We start from the raw sequence: 21971 nt of genomic DNA on the forward strand, positions 1-21971 counted from the left end.
GACAGAATAGTTTTTCAATAAATGGCCATGGTAGAACTGGATTTCAACAGCCAAAAGAATGAAAAAAGACCCCTACCTTACACCCTATACAAAAATTAATTCAAAATGGATCAAAGACCTAAATGTAAGAACCAGAACTGTAAAACTTCTAGAAAGAAAATGTAGGGAAGGGTCTTCAAGATCTAGTAATAGTAGGTAGCTTCTTAATCTTTACATCTAAAGCACAAGCTGTGAAAGAAAAAACAGACAAATGGGAACTCCTTGAGATCAAGAGCTTCTGTGCCTCAAAGGACTTTGTTAAAAAGGTGAAGAGGCAGCCAACATCATGGAAGAAAATATTTGGAAACCAAATATCAGAGAAAGACGTGATATCCTGTGTATATAAAGAAATTATACAGCTCAACAAAAAAAAGAACAACCTAATTATAAAATGGGCAGAGGAAATGAATAGGCACTTTTTTTTTTTTTGCATGGGCATGTACCAGGAATCAACCCAGATCTCCAGCACGGCAGGCAAAAACTCTGCCACTGCACCATCATGGCCAGCCCAATAGGCACTTATTTGAAGAAAAATACAGATAGCTAGAAAGCACATGAAGAGCTGTTCATCTTCATTGGCTATAGGGGAAATGCAAATTAAGACAACAATGAGATATCACCTCACACCTACAAGAATGGCTGCTATTAAACAAACAGGAGACTGTAAATGTTGGAGGGGATGCAAAGAAATTAAAACACTTACTCACTGTTGGTGGGAATGTAAAATGGTTCAGCCACTGTGGAAGTCAGTTTGGCAATTCCTCAGAAAACTAAATATTGAGTTCCTCTAGGACCCGGCAACACCAACACTTGGTATATACCCAGAAGAGTTAAGGGCAGTGACACAAACAGGTATTTGCACACCAATGTTCACAGCAGCACTTTTCACAATTGCCAAGAGATGGACACAATCCAGGTGCCCATCAACAGACAAGTGGATAAACAAAATGTGGTATATACATACAATAGAATATTATGCAGCATTTAGACAAAATGATGTTCCAAAACATATGACAACATGGATGAACCTTGAAGACAATGCTGGGTGAAATAAATCAGACACAGAAGGACAGATACTGCATGATTCCATTGTTATGATTCTGATACAGCCTCCAGTGTTTTGGAGCAGCTAGAAGGAAAATTCTGAGATGAGAGCATGGTAACTCATCACAAACTCTGGGAACTGTTCAAGTGTGCTTTGAAAATTATTGCTTTTTCTCTTTCTTTTCTTTGTATATATATGTTGTATTACAAAACAACAACAAAAAATGGTGTGCTGGTTTGAAAGGATGTATGTCCCCTAGAAAAGCCATGTTTTAATCTAAATCCCATTTTGTAAAGGCAGAATAATCCCTATTTAATACTGTATGTTTGAAACTGTAATCAGATCATCTCCCTGGGGATGTTACTTAATCAAGAGTGATTGTTAAACTGGATTAGGTGATGACATGTTTCCACCCATTTGGGTGGGTCTTCATAAGTTTCTGGAGTTCTATAAAAGAGGAAACATTTTGGAGAATAGAAGAGATTCAAAGAGAGCCAGAGAAGAATGACACAGCCACGAGAAGTAGAGAGCCCACTAGCCAGCGACCTTTGGAGATGAAGAAGGAAAATGCCTCCCAGGGAGCTTCATGAAACAGGAAGCCAGGAGAGAAAGCTAGCAGATGATGCCTTGCTCTCCATGTTCCCTTCCAGCCAAGAGAGAAACTGTGACTGTGTTCACCATGTGCCTTCTCACTTAAGAGAGAAACCCTGAACTTCATCAGCCTTCTTGAACCAAGGTATCTTTCCCTGGATGCCTTTGATTGGACATTTTGATAGACTTGTTTTAATTGGGACGTTTTCTCAGCCTTAGAACTGTAAACTAGCAACTTATTACATTCCCTTTTTGAAAAGCAATTCTGTTCCTGGTATATTGCATTTCAGCAGCTAGCAAACCAGAACAAATGGTTAAAAAAAATTATATATAGGCAGTTATAGTAATATTAGATAAAATAAATTCCTGAAATCAAAAATTTGAAAATATTTAGTAACATAGCTCACTACTACAGTAATAAAGTTGGTATTTCTAATAACTTTTTACTTGATTATTTTGAGAACACACATAGTTTTGATAGTTAATCAAACGGTATTTAAGATAGTGTTTAATTTAAGAAACTCTGACATCTGTATCTATGGATGTTTTTCCTTCCTTGCTTTAAATTTAAATTGGTTTATGAAACATATTGTACAAATAGGCTTTACAATGATTACTTAGGTATTTCCTTAATATGCCTATAGCAAGCTAACTAAGATATCCATTTTAGGTAGTTAAGATTTCCATATGTTAACTGTAAAAATACTTGTATCATCATATTTTCTTGAAATCAGGAAAGTATTTCGTAACATAGGTCAATACTATAGCAAGGCAGATATTTGTAAGAACTTTCTACCTGATATTTTGAGAACATTCAGTTTTGACAGCTGATCAAATGGTATCTAAGCTAGTGTTTAATACTTAGAATGTAAGAACTTTGCTACCTGAATTTGTAGATTTTTTCACTGTTGCCTTAATTGTAAACTGGTTTATGAAACTTGCTGCACACAAAAAAAATGATTATATGGATACTTTACTTAAATATGCCTATGGTTAAGCTAACTACAATATCCACTTTTGGTGGTTCTAAGTGTACTGCTTATTTTCTTAAATAAAAAAATAATAATAAATGCATGAAAGGTAATATTACATATATTTTATTAGAAAAGCAGTATCACAAACTCTAAATAAACACTGGAGGCAAATAAAGGTATGCTTAAAAATATTTCAATAGATATTGTGAATTTCTTATACAAAAGGTTTCACCAATTTATAATCTAAGTTGTAAAAATTGTTCATCATCTCACCCCATACCTTCACAACAGAGTTATTTATTGACCTTTCTTTTATAACTTCCCATTTCATGGGGAAAAGAGTTCCTTATTGTTATTTTAATGCCCACTGCTTCTAATAATAGTGAGGGCAAGTTGATTTCTTGTGTTTAGTGGCTGTTTATATCTCATCATTTGTAAGAATGTATTTTGCACCCACACCTGTCTTCTCACTATTGATCATATGCCTTAGTCACACATTTAGCTTGCAGATATCATTCTGTTTTGTAACTTGCCTTATTTTGTAGGTTGATGATTTGCCGTATATATGCTTTCCCTATTCTAAATAGTACCTTATGGAAAAATTTTATAATTTTCAAAAATGTTTAAGCCCCCTCCAAATTTTTATAATATAAATTTTGTTGTTAATGTTCGTCAAATTCACACACAAAAAAAATTTTGATGGAGTTAATATTTACAGTTGTATACTTACACTTATCACAAAAATAACATTAAGATAGCAAAAGTGTGCAATGAAAAATAAAATTAAAACGAATGGCATTTTCATTTTATCGCATAACAAAAATTCTCTAGATTTTAACAGCAAGTTGGCATAAGAAGTCAAGTTATAGTCTACACTGAATGATTTAAAAACAAAAAAAGACATATCACTTTCTAACTATGGTGTATCATATGTGGCACCTGCTGTTAGAAACTGGAATTATAATAAACCCAGAGCTTCTCTTTTCTTATAATCAGAGTATTCTTACACTTCTTTTAAGTCAGGATAAAGCATGGTTCTTTTACAATGATAATATTCTTTTAATTCTGACATTTTTACAATTCTTACACTTCTTTTTAATTTGTCAGGTCTTTAATGAAGATTGCTTTTTTCCTCCTTGCTTATCCACAACTAAAGCTAAATCAGAAGAAAACTGGAAAACATACTGAAGTTCGACAATTAACCAAATATAGGGAAAAATTTAGAAGCTGAAGACTATAAATGTCCCAGAGACAAGGAGTTACCTTCCTCAAAGATCAAGACACAGTTAACCTTATACAAATGTAAATAACAATCAGAAAATAGCCGAAAAACCTGTAAAAACTCACACTGTACCTATCCTCTAAAATGCATGGTAATAATTATTCTTAGAAATGTACATTCAAAGTTCTCTACTGCCTGTGATTATTTGATGTGTTTCAAACACAAAAACAAAATAGCCCTTGCCATCTAAATTCAGACCAGAGAAGACACCACACTTGAAAAGTATAAGATAACATCCTGGACAAAGCAACACTATACCAAGAGAAAACAGATCAGTGTTTTCCAGGGGCTGGGAATGGGGTCAATATTTGGATATAAACGGGGTGCTCAAGAAAACTTTCTGGGGATGGAACTGATCTATATCTTGATTATGGTGGTGGTTATTAAATTGTTTGCATTTGACAAAACTCATAAATTATACATCAAAAAGTGAATTTTACTGTATGCAAAAAAAAGTGACTTAAAAAATAGGTAAAAAGACCACTTGGCACCTACTCTTTTAATAAATACAATTAGCTTCAATTATAAAATGTCCTAGTGGTGATGAGTTTCACAATGCTCTTTTTTACCAAATATCACCTTATTTTTCAAATAACTAAATATATTGAGTTAAAATATTTAAAAGAAGTTGAGGTATCACTGCACATTTAAATAAAAAGAACATTACTACCTGAGAACATTACTACTTGACATCTATATGACTCTTACAATCTATAAAATGTTTTCCCATATATTGATTCTTTCATTTGCTCTGATTAAAATGGAACACTATTATTATCACCACTCCCCTACAGGGAGAAAGATGGCTGTATCTGGTCAATGGTAACACCTGGAAAAAACAGCATTCTCCCCTTTTGCACAGCCTCTTCAATAAGTATCTGAATCTATTATTTTTCAATTAAACTTTACTGAGCCACACACTACCTATCTACTAGAACCTAAAGAAATAAGGGCTACTAAAACATAATCCCTTATCTCAAAAGTTTCATCTTCTAAGAAATTTTTTTTCCAACTTCCTAAGACCTTAACCAATGTTTTTTTCATTATTTCTGAAAGCAGCCCAGACTATGCACAAAGTTTCATATAGATAATAAACACAAAGGCAGAATTACTAGCAGAATCTGTAACCCTGGATCCAAATTCTGTATTCTCACTGGTAGACTAGTTTTTCCTCTGAGAAAAGGGGGACGGAGAGGGAAGATAAATTCTAACATCTCAGGATTAAAGATTATTTAAGGAAATACTTTTTGCTCTAGATAAAATAATGAAAGCAGTTACCATTGAAAGATTAACAAGTTTAGAGTACTTTGCTAATTTTTTTCAGGAAGCCAAAAAAGTATACATTCATAACATGGATTTCAACTTCTTATCCTTTACATGGAAAGTTTTCGTAATAATAAATAAATGTAAAGAGTACACCATTTTTTTCTAATTATACCAATAAAATGAAAGTTTTTACAGCTGAAAGTCCTATATAAAAAAAAACTTCAATAAGAGCAATTAAAAAAAAAAGAATGACTCCAAATACAAACAAAGCCAATCAACATAGAAGTAAATCTAATAGTAAAATGTCATGCAGAAAATAGACCATTTAAACATAACTCAAAGTTAAAAGCTAAGCTAAATTATTCAACTAATACGTCATTCAATTTATACTAGCCTAGCACAAAGTGTTCTTTTCCTAATCAAAGCATCTTATTTAAAATAATTTATCCTACATGAATTTAAAACAAATTTTTTAAATGCTTTATAATTTCGCCTATTTTCTCAAATCTCAGCAATTTCTTTTTAAAGAAACAAATTATTAAAAGCAGTTTTCTTAATGCCAAAAGCAGACAAACAAATTCTGCGAATTAGAAAACTAAGGTCAAAATGTTGCCCCATACAATAAGCACATTTTTAGAGGCCCAGCACATTCACTCACTCCAAGAACAAGGAAATTAGTAAGGAATGAACAAAAGATGGTAAGATTCCTCCCCATTCATGCAGAGTGCATTTCCCACCTCTTTCTCCCTGGGATCCCCACCATGTGAATTTTGATCCAATCTGAGTCCTAGCTAAGGATATACAACAGAAAAAAAAAAATTCTACTCGTCAGAGAAATGACAAAATCAAATCCTTTTCATGTCTACACAGAATATATGCATAGATAAACATGTATAGTGTATATGCATGTTTATCTGGCCAAAGGGGCATTTATTCAAACTTAAGAAAAACAATTCTTTATATCTACTGCACTCAATTTATAAACTTTCACCATGGCATGATGTAGGAATACCTTTACCTGTTCTGTAGAGAATTGGAATATGATCAGTAGAGAGTTTATGTTCACTTCGTACTCCAATCAACAGCGGGCTACCTCGCCTACAAGTACAAAAATTAGTCAAAATTAAACCATTTTTACAAATAACACACTAATGATATGTAAAATTTAAATATAAAGAGCTAACATTCTTCAAATAATATTTAAATTCTCTCTCCAAACTCAACTCCAGAATTAATAAAAGAACTACACAGATTTTTTTTTAATACTCCATAACAAGGGTCAGCAAACTATATCTCATGAGCCAGAATTGCCTATTTTTTTAAGTATTATTAGGACACAGTCATGCCCACTCATTTATATTGTCTATGGCTACTTTTAAAAGCAAAGTTGAATAAATGCTAACAGAGACCATATAACCAGAAAAGCCTAAAATAGTTATTGTCTGGTCCTTTAGAGAAAAGGTTTGCCAAGCCAAACCCTGTTCTATAACAACACATTTAAAATTTTTCTCCTTATTGAAGAGTATACTTTTACCTTTCTTTCGACTTCAAAGAACTTCAACATATTAAAGTTTAGCTCCTTCTCCTTTGTCACCTGATCAGTAGACTAAAAGCACCTCCCTGTCATCACATTTTATGGTTCTCACTGATCTAAAAATGGTCTACATTATCTAACAAAAGTAGTGATGGTACAATCGTCTAGGAATCTGTCTACAATATATGGCTCCCAAGAAAGTGAAGAGAGTTAGTATTTTTGGCCGGACGTTAGAGAAAATTCAATATCCAAATTCACAAAGTACCCATAATGCCCTACAACAGAGAAAAAGGCCAACTGTAAATGTCAACATATTTTTGCTTTACTAAGACATTCTGTTAAATGGAAGAATGGTAAAATAGATAAGAAGAATATGAAAATACATATGGCACCCATATGAATATCTCTAAGAAAAGACAGTGCCTTTATAGTGAAACAGTCACATATAGGGAGCAAAGAATAAACCTGCAATTCAAATGCTTCAAATTATTAGTTATTATTAAATTTACATGTACCTTGTACCAACTGCTTGTCCAGGAAAATGAACACTTTTAAATACAAGCGCAAAAGCACCTTCCTATGGAGGGGAAAAAAATGCATTAGCCATTTTTATTATAATCAATTTTCAAATGCAAAATGTCTAAACATGCTGGTTTTAACATAGAAATTCAGCATTTATTTTCATAGAAATATTGTGCTCACACAGCTGGATTTTTTTTGCAGTAGTTATTAACAAATCTAAATTTTAGGTAGATGAGTTTTGGTGTATTCAAAACCTACACTTTTAGTCAACCTGCTCTCAAAATGTACCCAATAGATATAGACTCCAAAAACAAATCATTTTACTAACTTTTCCGAATAGAAACACTATTCCTCTCACTTCATGAACTAGTAAGGGGAGGGTAGAAGTAAAAAGGATATGATCCTAAACTCAATAACTAAATCCCATTAATCTGGCCTAGTAATTGTACACCACTGTTAACATCCATTCTCTTGACCTTGATTGGGATATAAATATACACAATCATAAATATATGCACCCCATAGCATTCTCTCCATCCCCTCAGCCCACTTTCTTCTTCTGGGAAGGTCCTATGGTAATCAAGACTGGATAAAGGAGGAACATGAGGCAGGAGAACTAAGGAAACACCACAGAACACAAATTGGGTTATATAATGATTAGAAAATAAAGTCTATTAGAAATGAGAAAGGCTGGGAAAACACATAACTCTGCCTGAAATGAAGAAAAAGGTCTCTATTTTCTTCATCTTTCAAGACTCCTCCTTTAACCATAGACATAAAATTTGGGTAAAGAAAGGCGGTAAGGTCTGGACCTTAGTAAGGGAAGTAAAGAGTTTTTAAATGGGAAAGCTAGAGATTTGAGTGGGTTGGAGGGTGGTAGCATTACAATAAAATTGGACTTCTGTGGATCTTTAATTTATTTAATCTTTAAGTAGGGCAATAGGGATGGAATTTTTATAAATATTGCTTTTCATAAATAATAGGCAGGACAAAGGGTAAAGTAAATTGGGTAGAGGGAAATACTGGTAGTCAATGAGAGGGAGGGGTAAGATGTATGGTATGTACGAGTTTTTTCTTTTTTCCTTTTATTTCTTTTTCTGGAGTGATGCAATGTTCTAAAAAATTATCATGGTGATGAATACATAACTATGTGATGATACTGTGAGCCATTGATTGTACACCATGTATGGAATGTATGTGCGTGAAGATTTCTCAATAAAAATATAAAATAAAAAAAAAATACTGCTTTTCTTCTGTGCTGGGAAGTAGTTTCTGAGGGGATAAAAGGCCAAGGAGAAGTCCCAGTGAGGAAATATAAGGAGTTGACTGCACTGGCTCAGACACATGGAGATGCTATTCCAGAATGAACATGGTATATGTGACTGAGCTGCCCTGATGCCTGGATGAAGAACACCTGGGTAAAAGCAAGAAGCAAGAGAGGGATGAAGCCCAGCTTGTGCACATTGTGTTCATGTTTGTGGGTATAATCACAGACAAACTGGTTGATGTGGGTTTATTTTCAATTCCCATGATATTAAACTACAGTGAAATAAGTAGAATTGTTAAGTGGAGAGAGCGATGTTAAACAACAGTCTCTCAATATCATTCAAGTTCTATATATGTATATATGTGGAAAATAAAAGCCAAAAATGTACAAGAAATTAGCACAGTTCCTGCACATTAAATTTAATTTTAAGAAAGTTTACTATAATTAATGTCCACAGTCATTTTCTTTAAAAGTATTGTTTAATACCAATTGTTGGATAACTCTCTCCACTAATGTAGTAAAACTGGTATCTTGACTTTCCCGATTGTCATACATGTACTTAACGAGCTTGGCAATTGTTTCTGTATCTGTTTCAGATTCAAAATCATAGCCTTTACTTTCCTGTAATTAGAAAAGAAAAAAATGAACACTTTTAAGGAAATATTCATAACATCCAAATCTTTCTACCAAATTTTTCCTCAAAATCTCACCAACCAATTTCTAATATTTTTCTGACCACCATAATCCATTACCCATTGTTCAAAATTAAGGTCACCATCTGATTAAAATAAACCCAAAATAGCGAGGTACTCTGGGTACTTGAACAAATAGTTAACTTACAATTATATATATTTATGTCACATGATTTAAATAACACTATAAATTCAATGAAATATCAAACACTAGTACCCTAATAACTATAATGTATTTGTTCTTGAAATGATAGCGCATGTGACTATTTTAATTAAAATTAAATAAAATTAAAAGTCCACTTCCTCAGTCATAGTAGCCACATTTCAAATACTTAGCAGCTGCATATGGCCATGGCTACTATATTAAACAGCACGGATACAGAGCATCTCCACCACTGCAGAAAGTTATTTCAGGCAGCCCTGAGAACACACACTGATCAACAACCAAGACACATCATACAACTATGAAGGGTACAGAACCTTCATTTTTAATCTGGCATGATTCTCCTTACACATCCTAGAACCCATTTTTTTCCCCTAGATACCATTTTTAAAATGGTAAACAAGGTCCCTCACAAAGCAAAAGATGTCCCTCCAAAATTCCAGTTTTATTTGAATTTTTGGCATCATTATAAAGCCAAATAATTACTTCCTCTGTACACAGAAAGAGAATTGTTTCACAATCAACAAAGCAGAAGTTCAATAAACTTTCATATCCTTGTAGTTTTCTGAGGAATTGTTTGATCATACCTATATAGTATTACATTCCAACAAATCACCTCACTGTTCTCCTTAAGGAGTATTCTCAAACACTTTTGTCTTTTTAGGTCAATAGGCTTACCAAAAACTTTTTCAAATCTTTGTAGTTGGTGATGATCCCATTGTGAATAACAATAAATTCTATAAGAGATAAAAAGAATTGATAACAAAAATTATAAGTCTGCTAAACACTATAAATAGCCATTATGGTGAACAGATTTTCCTCAAGTCAAAAAATTTCAGTCACATGCTATAATTGGAAATAAAATCAGTATTATCTACTTTTCATTATCATATTATCCTCAGGTAGATCAGCAACACTGTTTATGTAGTTTAGCTGAAGAACACAATGCTAAAGAGGTGGGTAAAGGATGGAAAATGCAATAAACTGGAGTCTAGAGACATCAATTTCAGTTGAGGCTATACAACTAACGCAAGGTCACCACGTGAAAGAAGCAAGTTTATTAGGCCTGTTTCTTCATTTGCAAAAGGACAGAACTAAACTAAAGTATTATTCTCATTTTTCTATTCACCCATTGCTGCATAAAATACATTGTGGAGTATAAGTTTAAAGAGGAGGCTTTTCAATTATCTGATTTATACCAAGTGATTAAAGTTAAATAACTTGAGAAAAGCCATTTATTCAGTGCTATAGTTCAGTTCCTAAAATGTCATATAAATAATGCTAAAATACATCGCAAGATCAAATGCATATGATGTTGGAATAATTCTCAGCTTTTCTGATAAATGGCAACTTTGTAAAATAAAAGGATACTCAAGAGTTGACAATATTATTATTTGTAGCAATTGGAGTACACATAAAAGCTGCCAATGTGGAATTATTATTTAAAGATTTTCTAAATCAGGAAAAAATTATTAAATTTAATTTTATATTAAATTATAACGATGTTCCTAAAAGATGTGACATTTTGGTTTAACATCAAATGAAACTGAATTGCACTACAAATCAAATAATAAAGAGAAATATTTTCACTAGCTCTTTAAAAGACAGAAGATGATAGCAAATACAAAAATAAATGTAGGGAACAAAACTTAATTTGGGGATACAGAAAATGATAAATGACTGATATAATACCTGAAGTCAAAGCCAAATTCTCAAAATGAAATCTAGATACATGTTTTCAGGAATCTTTTATAAAGCCTACCAATGTTAAAGGTCTGAGTAGTTGCTAACATTCTAATCCAATTTAATATCAAGAATGTGAGGCATAACGAATCTAAAAAGGAAGCTTCTAAACTAAATAAATTTTATCTCAAAAGAGATACATAAATATAGGCACATACAAATATATGTATGCATGTATTTGCTTATTTACATAAACGTTAAGGGCTGTAAAAAAATTGTTAAATGGTCTATAAAACAAGGAATAAAGTATCTAGGTAATAGAATTAAAATTAAGACATCTGTTACCATACTTTGCTTTATAAGTGTAACTTCAGAACTATGCAAACATTTTAAATAATTATAGTTGATTTTTTTAATCTCTTAAAAATCAAAATGAAATGAAATATATTAACATAATCCTGTCTCCAGCTGGTAGCATGACCACAAGGACTATTCCAAGTGACTCTAAAACACAGTTAATTTTATTATACATCCCTAGAGGAATATACCCTAAGGACAAATAAGCAAACAAAAATTTTGAACTGTTTTCAGTAAAGATACTGCTAGTGGTAGTGCTGACATTATTATTCTGTTGGGTGTTTATCATGGGTTAACTCAAATAATTATGTTGCTGGTGTTAAGAATTGAGTTTCTGGGTATGGTGAAAGGGGATAGATACAGATTTACAATCAATGAGGTTAAGTAAAAACTTTGTAACAAATGTTGCTGGAAAAAATGATGTCCATATGCAAAAGAAATGAAGATGACCTCTATCTCAGATTACATAAAAAATGAACACAAAATAGAAAAAGGACATACATATAAGAAGTAAAACCATAAAATTCTCAGGGAAAAAACCTTGGATTTGGCAATGATTTCTTAGATATGACATCAAAAGCACCCGCAACAACAAAAAATAGATAAATGAGACGTCATCAAAATTAAAAACTTTCATGCACCAAAGGGCATTATCGAGAAAGTGAAAAGAAAATCCACAAAACAGGGAGAATTAGCTGCAAATTACATACCTAAGGATATAATATCCAATGTTATAACAAATATTTACAATTCAACAACAACTTATTTTAAAAAATAAAACACACACACACAACTCTACAACCCTAAACTGGAGTTGGAAGTACGTGAATAAAATCATAATGTGTTTTATCTTTAAATTTAAAACACACACACACACCACACAGGCACATGTATTTCCTAGCTTTCCCCAAAGAAAAGCCTAGATTCAATGAGCCCCTCAGCACCCAGTTTGTAGTCTTACCATTTCCTGTACATGGAAGTATCAAGTGTCCAAGGAGATGAGGTATACAGCCTTCTCTCAAATGTTCAGAAATGAACTAATAAAAAGAGAGAGATGGCTGGATAGAAAGACATGGCAAATATGACAAAATGTTAAAAGCTGATGGATCTGTTTTCACACCAATGTTCATAGTGGCATTATTACCGACAGCCGAAAGCTGGAAGCAACCCAAGAGTCCACCAAGAGATGAAAGGATGAACCAAATGTGGTATACACACACAGTAGAATGTTATTCTGATGTATATAAACCTTGAAGACAGTATGTTGAGTGAAATAAGCCAGACACTAAGGACAAATGGATGAGTTCACTTATATGAAATAATCAGAATATGCAATTCATAGTCAGAAATTAGACTCCAAAGTACCAAGAGCTGGGGTGGGGTGGGGAATGAGGAGTTAATAATGAAATGAATACAGATTTTCAGTTTGGAGTGATGGGAGAGTTTTAGTAATGGATGGTGGTGAACGGAATTCCATTCACAGCATTATGCATGAAAATAACACCCTTAAACTGTATATTCAAAAGTGGTTAAAATTAGAAATTTTAGGCTACACATATAATAAAAAAGCATAGCAATGAAGCCCAATGTAAACTATGGACTACAGTTAATAGTATAATTAAATAGTATTGTTTCATCAATGTAAAAGGTACCACACTAATACAAAATGTTAATAAAAGGGGAAAATGAGGGGAGGAAGAGACAAGGGGCTGGTATACAGGAACTCTGTATTTAAGACACGTTTTTCCTACAGATCTACATCTACTCTAATTAAAAAAAAATTTTTTAAGTTGATGAATCTGAATATCTGGGGTTGGGGAGATAATGGGTTTTCTGTATGAGATTTGAATTATTTTTGCAACGGTTTTATAAATTTTTGAAATTATTCCAAAGTAAAAAGTTTAAAAATATACAAAGAAATTGTACCGTAGGATCAACAATGCCATCCTGACTAAAGAGGGAAAAGAAGTGTAACTAATAAGGTATCAGTGACTGAGAGAGTTCAAAGAGTCGAGAGGCTACTCTGCAGGTCACTCTTATGCAAGTTTCAATGAGACACCACTACCTACCATAACTTACCAAACCCCAACCAAAACCATTCCTGCCAATCCTAAAGAACACCTAGGGTGTTATATAAGATTCTACAAACGTCCCATGCACTAGGGTAACTTTCCAGAAACCTACAACCTCCAGATGGGTTCCTGGACCAGATAAGTCCTAAAATGCAGAGGGTCCAGCCTCTTCAGAACAATTAGTTCCATCCCCCTATCCCATATTATTGATAGCCCCTTCCAACATGAATAAGCTAGAATGGGCATAGCCCAAATAATCCTAAAGAGTGGGAGAAAGATCAAAGGTGATGGTGAAGTTATACAGAAAACGTAGGGTTTAACAACCAAGTATGACTGCTGAATCATACTGATATTTCTTTTAGTCTCCAGTATCTTAGACGGGTTAGAAGCAGAAAGCTAAAACTGTAGAATTGCAACCCATACCAAATTTTGAAATCTGTTCTACAACTAATTGTTGTGATGTGTTTTGAAATGTATTACTTTTTGGTATACATGTGTTTTTCACAAAAAAAGCAAAAACAACAACAAAAAAGAATTGTGCTTTGTAGAATACTGGCTTGAAGACTGATTTCAACATCTGTTTTGGTAACTTAAATATGTAAAGTATGCAGGAAGTGTTTTTGTTAAGGAAAAAGAGTACTTTTCCCCTAAAATAAAATAACCGATTGTTGCAGAATGAGAAAAAGGAATGTGTAGGACAAAATGGATGGGTATAGAAAGGTGTACAAGTTTTGTTGGAAGTGAATTTTATTGGTTGTGGTTAAGGTTGGCTAAGATTTTATAGTTTTGTAAGATTTTTAATAGGTTTCTTATCAGATGTATCTTTACGCAAAACAAGAATTTGGCTTTCACTCTGTTAAAATGACAATGTTTTCTTGGATTATTTGTTTGCTCTTCATGAGAAGCTATAAAAGGTTTTTAACCATCTGAGTAATCTGCTCAGATGACAGGGATTCTATGTCTTATCAGATCAATATTCTTATTGATATGGATGCTGACCATCTTCTTCCTTGTTTTACCTCACTTCAAAAAAAAAATTGCCTTTTTAAAATCATGTTCATGAGATTTTGTTGGTCTGTCCAGAGTTATGCCCCCAATAAATCGTAGAGTGATCTGATCAGTGAATAAAAAAGTATTTGCAAAGTCCCCTTTAGGGAATGGTGAGAACGGGGGAAAACAAGTTGAATTCTTGATATTCTCACAAGCAGTGTGGACAACCAAAGCTATAGGCTGAGCCCTCAATCTTGGGGTTTGTTCAAATGAAACTTAATCCCACAAAGAATAGGTCAAGCCTACTTAAAATTAGGCCTAAGAGTCACCCCCAAGAGAGCCTCTTTTGTTGCTCAGATGTGGCCCCTCTCTCCAGCCAACGTGACAAGCAGTCTCACCACCTTCCCCGTCTCTGCGTGGGACATGACTCCCAGGGGTGTGGACCTTCCTGGCAAAGTCGGACAGAACTCCTAGAATGAGCTGAGACTTAGCATCAAGGGATTGAGAAAATCTCAACCAAAAGGGGAAAGAGTGAAATGAGACAAAATAAAGTGTCAGTGGCTGAGAGATTCCAAACAGAGGTTATCCTGGAGGTTATTCTTATGCATTAAATAGATATCACCTTGTTAGTCAAGATGTAGTGGAGAGGCTGGAGGGAACTGCCTGAAAATGTACAACTGTGTTCCAGTAGCCATGATTCTTGATGATGATTGAATAATGATATAGCTTTCACAATGTGACTGTGTGATTGTGAAAACCTTGTGTCTGATGCTCCTTTTATCTACCTTGTCAACAAAGGAGTAGAACATATGGAATAAAAATAAATAATAGGGGGAACAAACGTTAAAATAAATTTAGTTTGAAATGCCAGTGATCAATGAAAGGGAGGAGTAAGGGGTATGGTATGTATAAACTTTTTTTTTGTTTTCATTTTATTTCTTTTTCTGAATAGATACAAATGTTCCAAGAAATGATGATGATGATGAAAATGCAACTATGTGATGATATTGTGAATTACTGATTATATACGTAGAACAGAATAATCAAAATAGGAATGTTTGCGTTTGTTATGTGTTTTTGGCATTTAAGGAAATAAAATAAAATAAAAATTAAAAATAAATAAAAAAATAAAATCATATTAACTCCTCTATTTACTTTCAAACTTTTGTCACCTTGATCAAATAAAAGAACAAGCAAACAAAATATATACAAAGGAATGGCAAGTAATGGGTTATAGGAGACGTGAGAATGAAGTAGTGGCACTGCTGAAACTCAAGGTCCCTTAGGAAAAATTTGTGTAACTGTAACTGCTCTTGAAGCTCAGATTGTCTTCTGTGGTTGGTCAGCAGCAGGGGAGAGGGAGGGGAAAAAGGGATGGAGGGAGAGGAGAGGCCACACTGACACATATGAAGACCACATGTGGGGTCTTCTCCCCATTAAACAGTAAGCTTCTCCTAGATGGAATTAGGATTTGTCCCGTGTCTAGCAAAATGCCTGACACACAAGAGAAATTCAATAAATACTTTTTTTTCCCTTTTGTATGCTGTATGGCAGGAGTCACATTTCATTCTTTTTCCATGTGAGTATACCCTTATTTCAGCACCATTTGTTGAATTTTTGCTTGTTTCATTTTTTGTTTGGTTTTTAGTTTGCTTGTTTGTTTTTGGGAAGCACACGGGCCAGGAATTGAACCCAGGTTTCCCATATGGCAGGCGGGAATTCTACCACTGAACTACCCTTGCACCCGTCCAACAAATATTTTTTAATGGAAAAAAAAAAAGACTAGATGAACCTAGAGCACCTTGCACCTTGGCTTACCAAAAAATAACAGGGACTACTGAAGTCTTTTGGGGTCATGTAAAAAGGACCAAGGAACCAATATGAATAAGCTCCCAGTGATGAAAGACAGGAAAATTTGTTCATCAATGTGGATAATTGCTTTAAAGTTTTGAAACAAATCAAACATATTTAAATCTATGTTTATATTAAGTCAAAAGAAAAGCACAAACCTCCATTGCTCACCTTAAGCGAAGATCAGAATCACTTCATTTTTCAAAAATGATAAAGGGAAAGAATCAAGCAATTATCATATCTTTCCTATATAATCTGTTTTTCAGGGTAACCAAGCAGTTGATATGGAAAGGTTTCTCTTTATAGAAGTATTCCAGAAAATAAAAGAAAAGTCTAGTGATAGCACTAGACTAGAGACTTTTAATTCTAAAGAATGATTAATGCTAGTGATCAATGAAATGGAGGGGTAAGGGGTATGGTATGTATGAATTTTTTTTCTGTTGTCTTTTTCTGAATTGATGCAAATGTTCTAAGAAATGATCTTGATGACGACTACGCAACTATGTGATGATATTGCGAATTACTGATTATTTACGTAGAATGAAATGATCATATGTTAAGAATATGTTTTTTCTTGTCTTTTTTTAATTTAAAAAATTTTTAATTTAATTTAAAAATTTAAAAAAAAAGAATGATTGATAGGGGGGCCAAGATGGCGGCTTAGTAAGGTGCGCGCGTTTTAGTTCATCCTCCAGAGCAATGTCTAAATAACCAAAAAGAGTACACAACAGCTCCCAGAGCTATGACAGAGACCAAACACACAGCACACCCCAGGCTGGACCAGCTGCACCAGCTGCGAGACTCCGCAACAGTGAGTTTCCCGAGACGGGCACACTTTCCCAAGCCGCGGAAGCCGGCGGACGGCACGCCTGCCTCACAGGCGGCTTCCCGGACCAGCTGCGGGTCTTGGAAAAGCGAGTTCCCCAAGCCGCGGCAGCCGGCGGCCGGCGCCCCTCCCCCACAGGCAGCTTTCCGGAGGGAAAGGAAAGAGTCTCCAACAGTGGAAGGGACTGGGTCCAACCAAACACCAACAGTGGCATTAACAAACAAATTCTGACTGCTAGAAGTGGGCCCCCAGCTCAGGCGAAACTGATCAAGGCGGAAGTCGCCTACTGGGCTGACTGAAAGGGAGGAAAGGGGACGAAGCGGAGCCTTCTGTGGCTGTTTCTGTGGAGGCTTGGTTTCATCTGGACTCGGCGCTAGGATTGCACAGGCTGGAACTGCCCCGGGCACATAAATAGGCTGCTTTCAGGGCTGTCTACCACCTGAAACTTCCCCACAGGAGGGGTGAAACGCAACTCAGGCGGAATCCCTCTCTCAAGGAATTCAGATCCCAGGGCTTCGCAATTTGAAGCCATTAAAACCAGCCTACAACCTTTCCTCTGTCTCCACCACACCCCCAGCAGGGAGAGCCTTCCAAAGTTAAAGGAGCCACAACATATTTTGCTGGTGGGACCCACAGACAGACAAGCGCCACATACTGGGCAGGATAAGAAAGCAATCTCCAGATTAAACTAATTAAGGTAATTAAATGTCCAGACGCCAGCAAAAAATAACTAATCACACCAGGAAAATTGAAGACATGGCCCAGTCAAAGGAACAAACCGATAGTTCAAATGAGATACAGGAGCGGAGACAACTAATTCTGAATATACGAACAGAAATGGAAAACCTCTTCAAAAACCCAATCAATAAATTGAGGAAGGACATGAAGAAGGCAAGGAATGAACAAAAAGAAGAAATGGAAAGTCTGAAAAAACAAATCACAGAACTTATGGGAATGAAAGATACAGTAGAAGAGATGAAAAAAACAATGGAAACCTACAATGGTAGATTTCAAGAGACAGAGGTTAGAATTAGTGAACTGGAGGATGGAACATCTGAAATCCAAAAAGAAACAGAAACTATAGGGAAAAGAATGGAAAAATTTGAACAGGGGCTCAGGGAACTGAATGATAATATGAAGCGCACAAATATATGTGTTGTAGGTGTCCCAGAAGAAGAAGAGAAGGGAAAAGGAGGAGAAAAACTAATGGAAGAAATTATCACTGAACTGAAAATTTCCCAACTCTTATGAAAGTCCTAAAACTACAGATCCAAGAAGTGCAGCGCACCCCAAAGAGAATAGATCCAAACAGGCGTTCTCCAAGACACTTACTAGTTAGAATGTCAGAGGTCAAAGAGAAAGAGAGGATCTTGAAAGCAGCAAGAGAAAAACAATCCATCACATACAAGGGAAACCCAATAAGACTATGTGTAGATTTCTCAGCAGAAATCATGGAAGCAGGAAGACAGTGGGGTGATATATTTAAATTACTAAAAGAGAAAAACTGCCAATCAAGACTTCTATATCCAGCAAAATTGTCCTTCAAAAATGAGGGAGAAATTAAAACATTTTCAGACAAAAAGTCACTGAGAGAATTTGTGACCAAGAGACCAGCTCTGCAAGAAATACTAAAGGGAGCACTAGAGTCAGATACAAAAAGACAGAAGAGAGAGGTATGGAGAAGAGTGTAGAAAGAAGGAAAGTCAGATATGATATATATAATACAAAAGGCAAAATGGTAGAGGAAAATATTATCCAAACAGTAATAACACTAAATGTTAATGGATTGAATTCCCCAATCAAAAGACATAGACTGACAGAATGGATTAAAAAACTGGATCCTTCCATATGCTGTCTACAGGAAACACATCTTAGACCCAAAGATAAACATAGGCTGAAAGTGAAAGGTTGGGAAAAGATATTTCATGCAAATAACAACCAGAAAAGAGCAGGAGTGGCTATCCTAAAATCCAACAAATTAGACTTCAAATGTAAAACAGTTAAGAGACAAAGAAGGATACTATCTACTAATAAAAGGAACAATTCAACAAGAAGACATAACAATCATAAATATTTATGCACCAAAACAGAATGCCCCAAAATACGTGAGGAATACACTGTAAATACTGAAAAGGGGATAGACACATCTACCATAATAGTTGGAGACTTCAATTTCCCACGCTCATCAGTGGACAGAACATCTAGACAGAGGATCAATAAAGAAACAGAGAATTTGAATATTACAATAAATGAGCTAGACTTAACAGACATTTATAGGACATTACACCCCACAACAGCAGGATACACCTTTTTCTCAAGTGCTCATGGATCATTCTCAAAGATAGACCATATGCTGGGTCACAAAGCAAGTCTCAACAAATTTAAAAAGATTGAAATCATACACAGCACTTTCTCGGATCATAAAGGAATGAAGTTGGAAATCAATAAGAGGCGGAGTGCCAGAAAATTCACAAATACGTGGAAGCTCAACAACATACTCTTGAACAACCAGTGGGTCAAGGAAGAAATTACAAGAGAAATTAGTAAATATCTCGAGGCGAATGAAAATGAAAACACAACATATCAAAACCTATGGGACGCAGCAAAGGCAGTGCTAAGAGGGAAATTTATTGCCCTAAATGCCTATATGAAAAAAGAAGAAAGGACAAAAATTCAGGAATTAATGTCCACTTGGAAGAACTGGAGAAAGAACAGCACACTAACCCCAAAGCAAGTAAAAGGAAAGAAATAACAAAGATTAGAGCAGAAATAAATGAAATTGAGAACACGAAAACAATAGAGAAAATCAATTAAGACCAGAAGTTGGTTCTATAAGAAAATCAGTAAGATTGATGGGCCCTTAGCAAGATTGACAAAAAGAAGAAGAGAGAGGATGCAAATAAATAAGATCAGAAATGGAAGAGGAGACATAACCACTGACCTCACAGAAATAAAGGAGGTAATAACAGGATACTATGAACAACTTTATGCGAATAAATACAACAATGTAGAGGAAATAGACAAGTTCCTAGAAAGGCATGAACAACAAACTTTGACTCGAGAAGAAATAGATGACCTCAACAAACCAATCACAAGTAAAGAAATTGAATCAGTCATTCAAAAGCTTCCCAAAAAGAAAAGTCAAGGACCAGACGGCTTCACATGTGAATTCTACCAAACATTCCAGAAAGAATTAGTACCAACCCTGCTCAAACTCTTCAAAAAAATTGAACTGGAGGGAAAGCTACCTAATTCATTCTAAGAAGCCAACATCACCCTCATACCAAAACCAGGCAAAGATATTACAAAAAAAGAAAACTACAGACCAATCTCTCTAATGAATATAGATGCAAAAATCCTCAACAAAATTCTAGCAAATCGAATCCAGCAACACATTAAAAGAATTATACATCATGACCAAGTAGGATTCATCCCAGGTATGCCAGGATGGTTCAACATAAGAAAATCAATTAATGTAATACACCGTATCATTAAATCAAAGCAGAAAACTCACATGATCATCTCGATTGATGCAGAGAAGGCATTTGACAAAATTCAACATCCTTTCCTGTTGAAAACACTTCAAAGGATAGGAATACAAGGGAACTTCCTTAAAATGATAAAGAGAATACATGAAAAACCCACAGCTAATATCATCCTCAATGGGGAAAAATTGAAAACTTTCCCCCTAAGATCAGGAACAAGAAAAGGATGTCCACTATCACCACTGTTATTCAACATCGTGTTAGAGGTTCTAGCCAGAGCGATCAGACAAGAAAAAGAAATACAAGGAATCAAATTGGAAAGGAAGAAGTAAAACTCTCACTGTTTGCAGATGATTTGATACTATATGTCGAAAACCCTGAAAAATCCACAGCAAAACTACTAGAGCTAATAAACGAGTACAGCAAAGTGGCAGGTTACAAGATCAACATTCAAAAATCTGTAGTGTTCCTAAACACTAGCAATGAACAAGTTGAGTGGGAAATCAAGAAACGAATTCCATTTACAATTGCACCTAAAGAATAAAATACTTAGGAATAAATTTAACTAAAGAAACAAAAGACCTATCTATACAAAGAAAACTACAAAAAACTGTTAAAAGAAATCACAGAAGACCCAAATAGATGGAAGGGCATACCATGTTCATGGACTGGAAGACTGAATATAGTTAAGATGTCGATTCTACCTAAATTGATTTACAGATTCAACGCAATACCAATCAAAATCCCAACAACTTATTTTTCGGAAATAGAAAAACCAATAAGCAAATTTATCTGGAAGGGCAGGGTGCCCCGAATTGCTAAAAGTATCTTGAGGAAAAAAAACGAAGCTGGAGGTCTCACGCTGCCTGACTTTAAGGCATATTATGAAGCCACAGTGGTCAAAACAGCATGGTACTGGCATAAAGATAGATATATCGACCAATGGAATCGAATAGAGTGCTCAGATATAGACCCTCTCATCTATGGACATTTGATCTTTGATAAGGCAGTCAAGCCAACTCACCTGGGACAGAACAGTCTCTTTAATAAATGGTGCCTAGAGAACTGGATATCCATATGCAAAAGAATGAAAGAGGACCTGTATCTCACACCCTATACAAAAGTTAACTCAAAATGGATCAAAGATCTAAACATTAGGTGTAAGACCATAAAACAGTTAGAGGAAAATATAGGGAGATATCTTATGAATCTAATAATTCGAGGGGGTTTTACGGACCTTACACCTAAAGCAAGAGCACTGAAGAAAGAAATAAATAAATGGGAGCGCCTCAAAATTAAACACTTTTGTGCATCAAAGAACTTCATCAAGAA

General features: G+C 34.7%; 1 protein-coding gene across 1 annotated transcript in view; it reads right to left on the bottom strand.

The window, feature by feature from the left end:
* GFPT1 (glutamine--fructose-6-phosphate transaminase 1) overlaps positions 1-21971 on the bottom strand; it is a 95377-nt gene that overhangs the window by 43145 nt on the left and 30261 nt on the right. Inside the window, exons 5-8 of the mRNA XM_077134447.1 lie at positions 10054-10112; positions 9007-9141; positions 7247-7308; positions 6210-6295 (exon numbers count right to left, since the gene is read on the bottom strand). Coding sequence (XP_076990562.1) covers positions 6210-6295; positions 7247-7308; positions 9007-9141; positions 10054-10112 — 342 coding nt within the window. The remainder of the gene's footprint in view (positions 1-6209; positions 6296-7246; positions 7309-9006; positions 9142-10053; positions 10113-21971) is intronic.

The sequence above is a fragment of the Tamandua tetradactyla genome, chromosome 17 (assembly GCF_023851605.1).
Source record: "Tamandua tetradactyla isolate mTamTet1 chromosome 17, mTamTet1.pri, whole genome shotgun sequence".
NCBI lineage: Eukaryota > Metazoa > Chordata > Mammalia > Pilosa > Myrmecophagidae > Tamandua > Tamandua tetradactyla.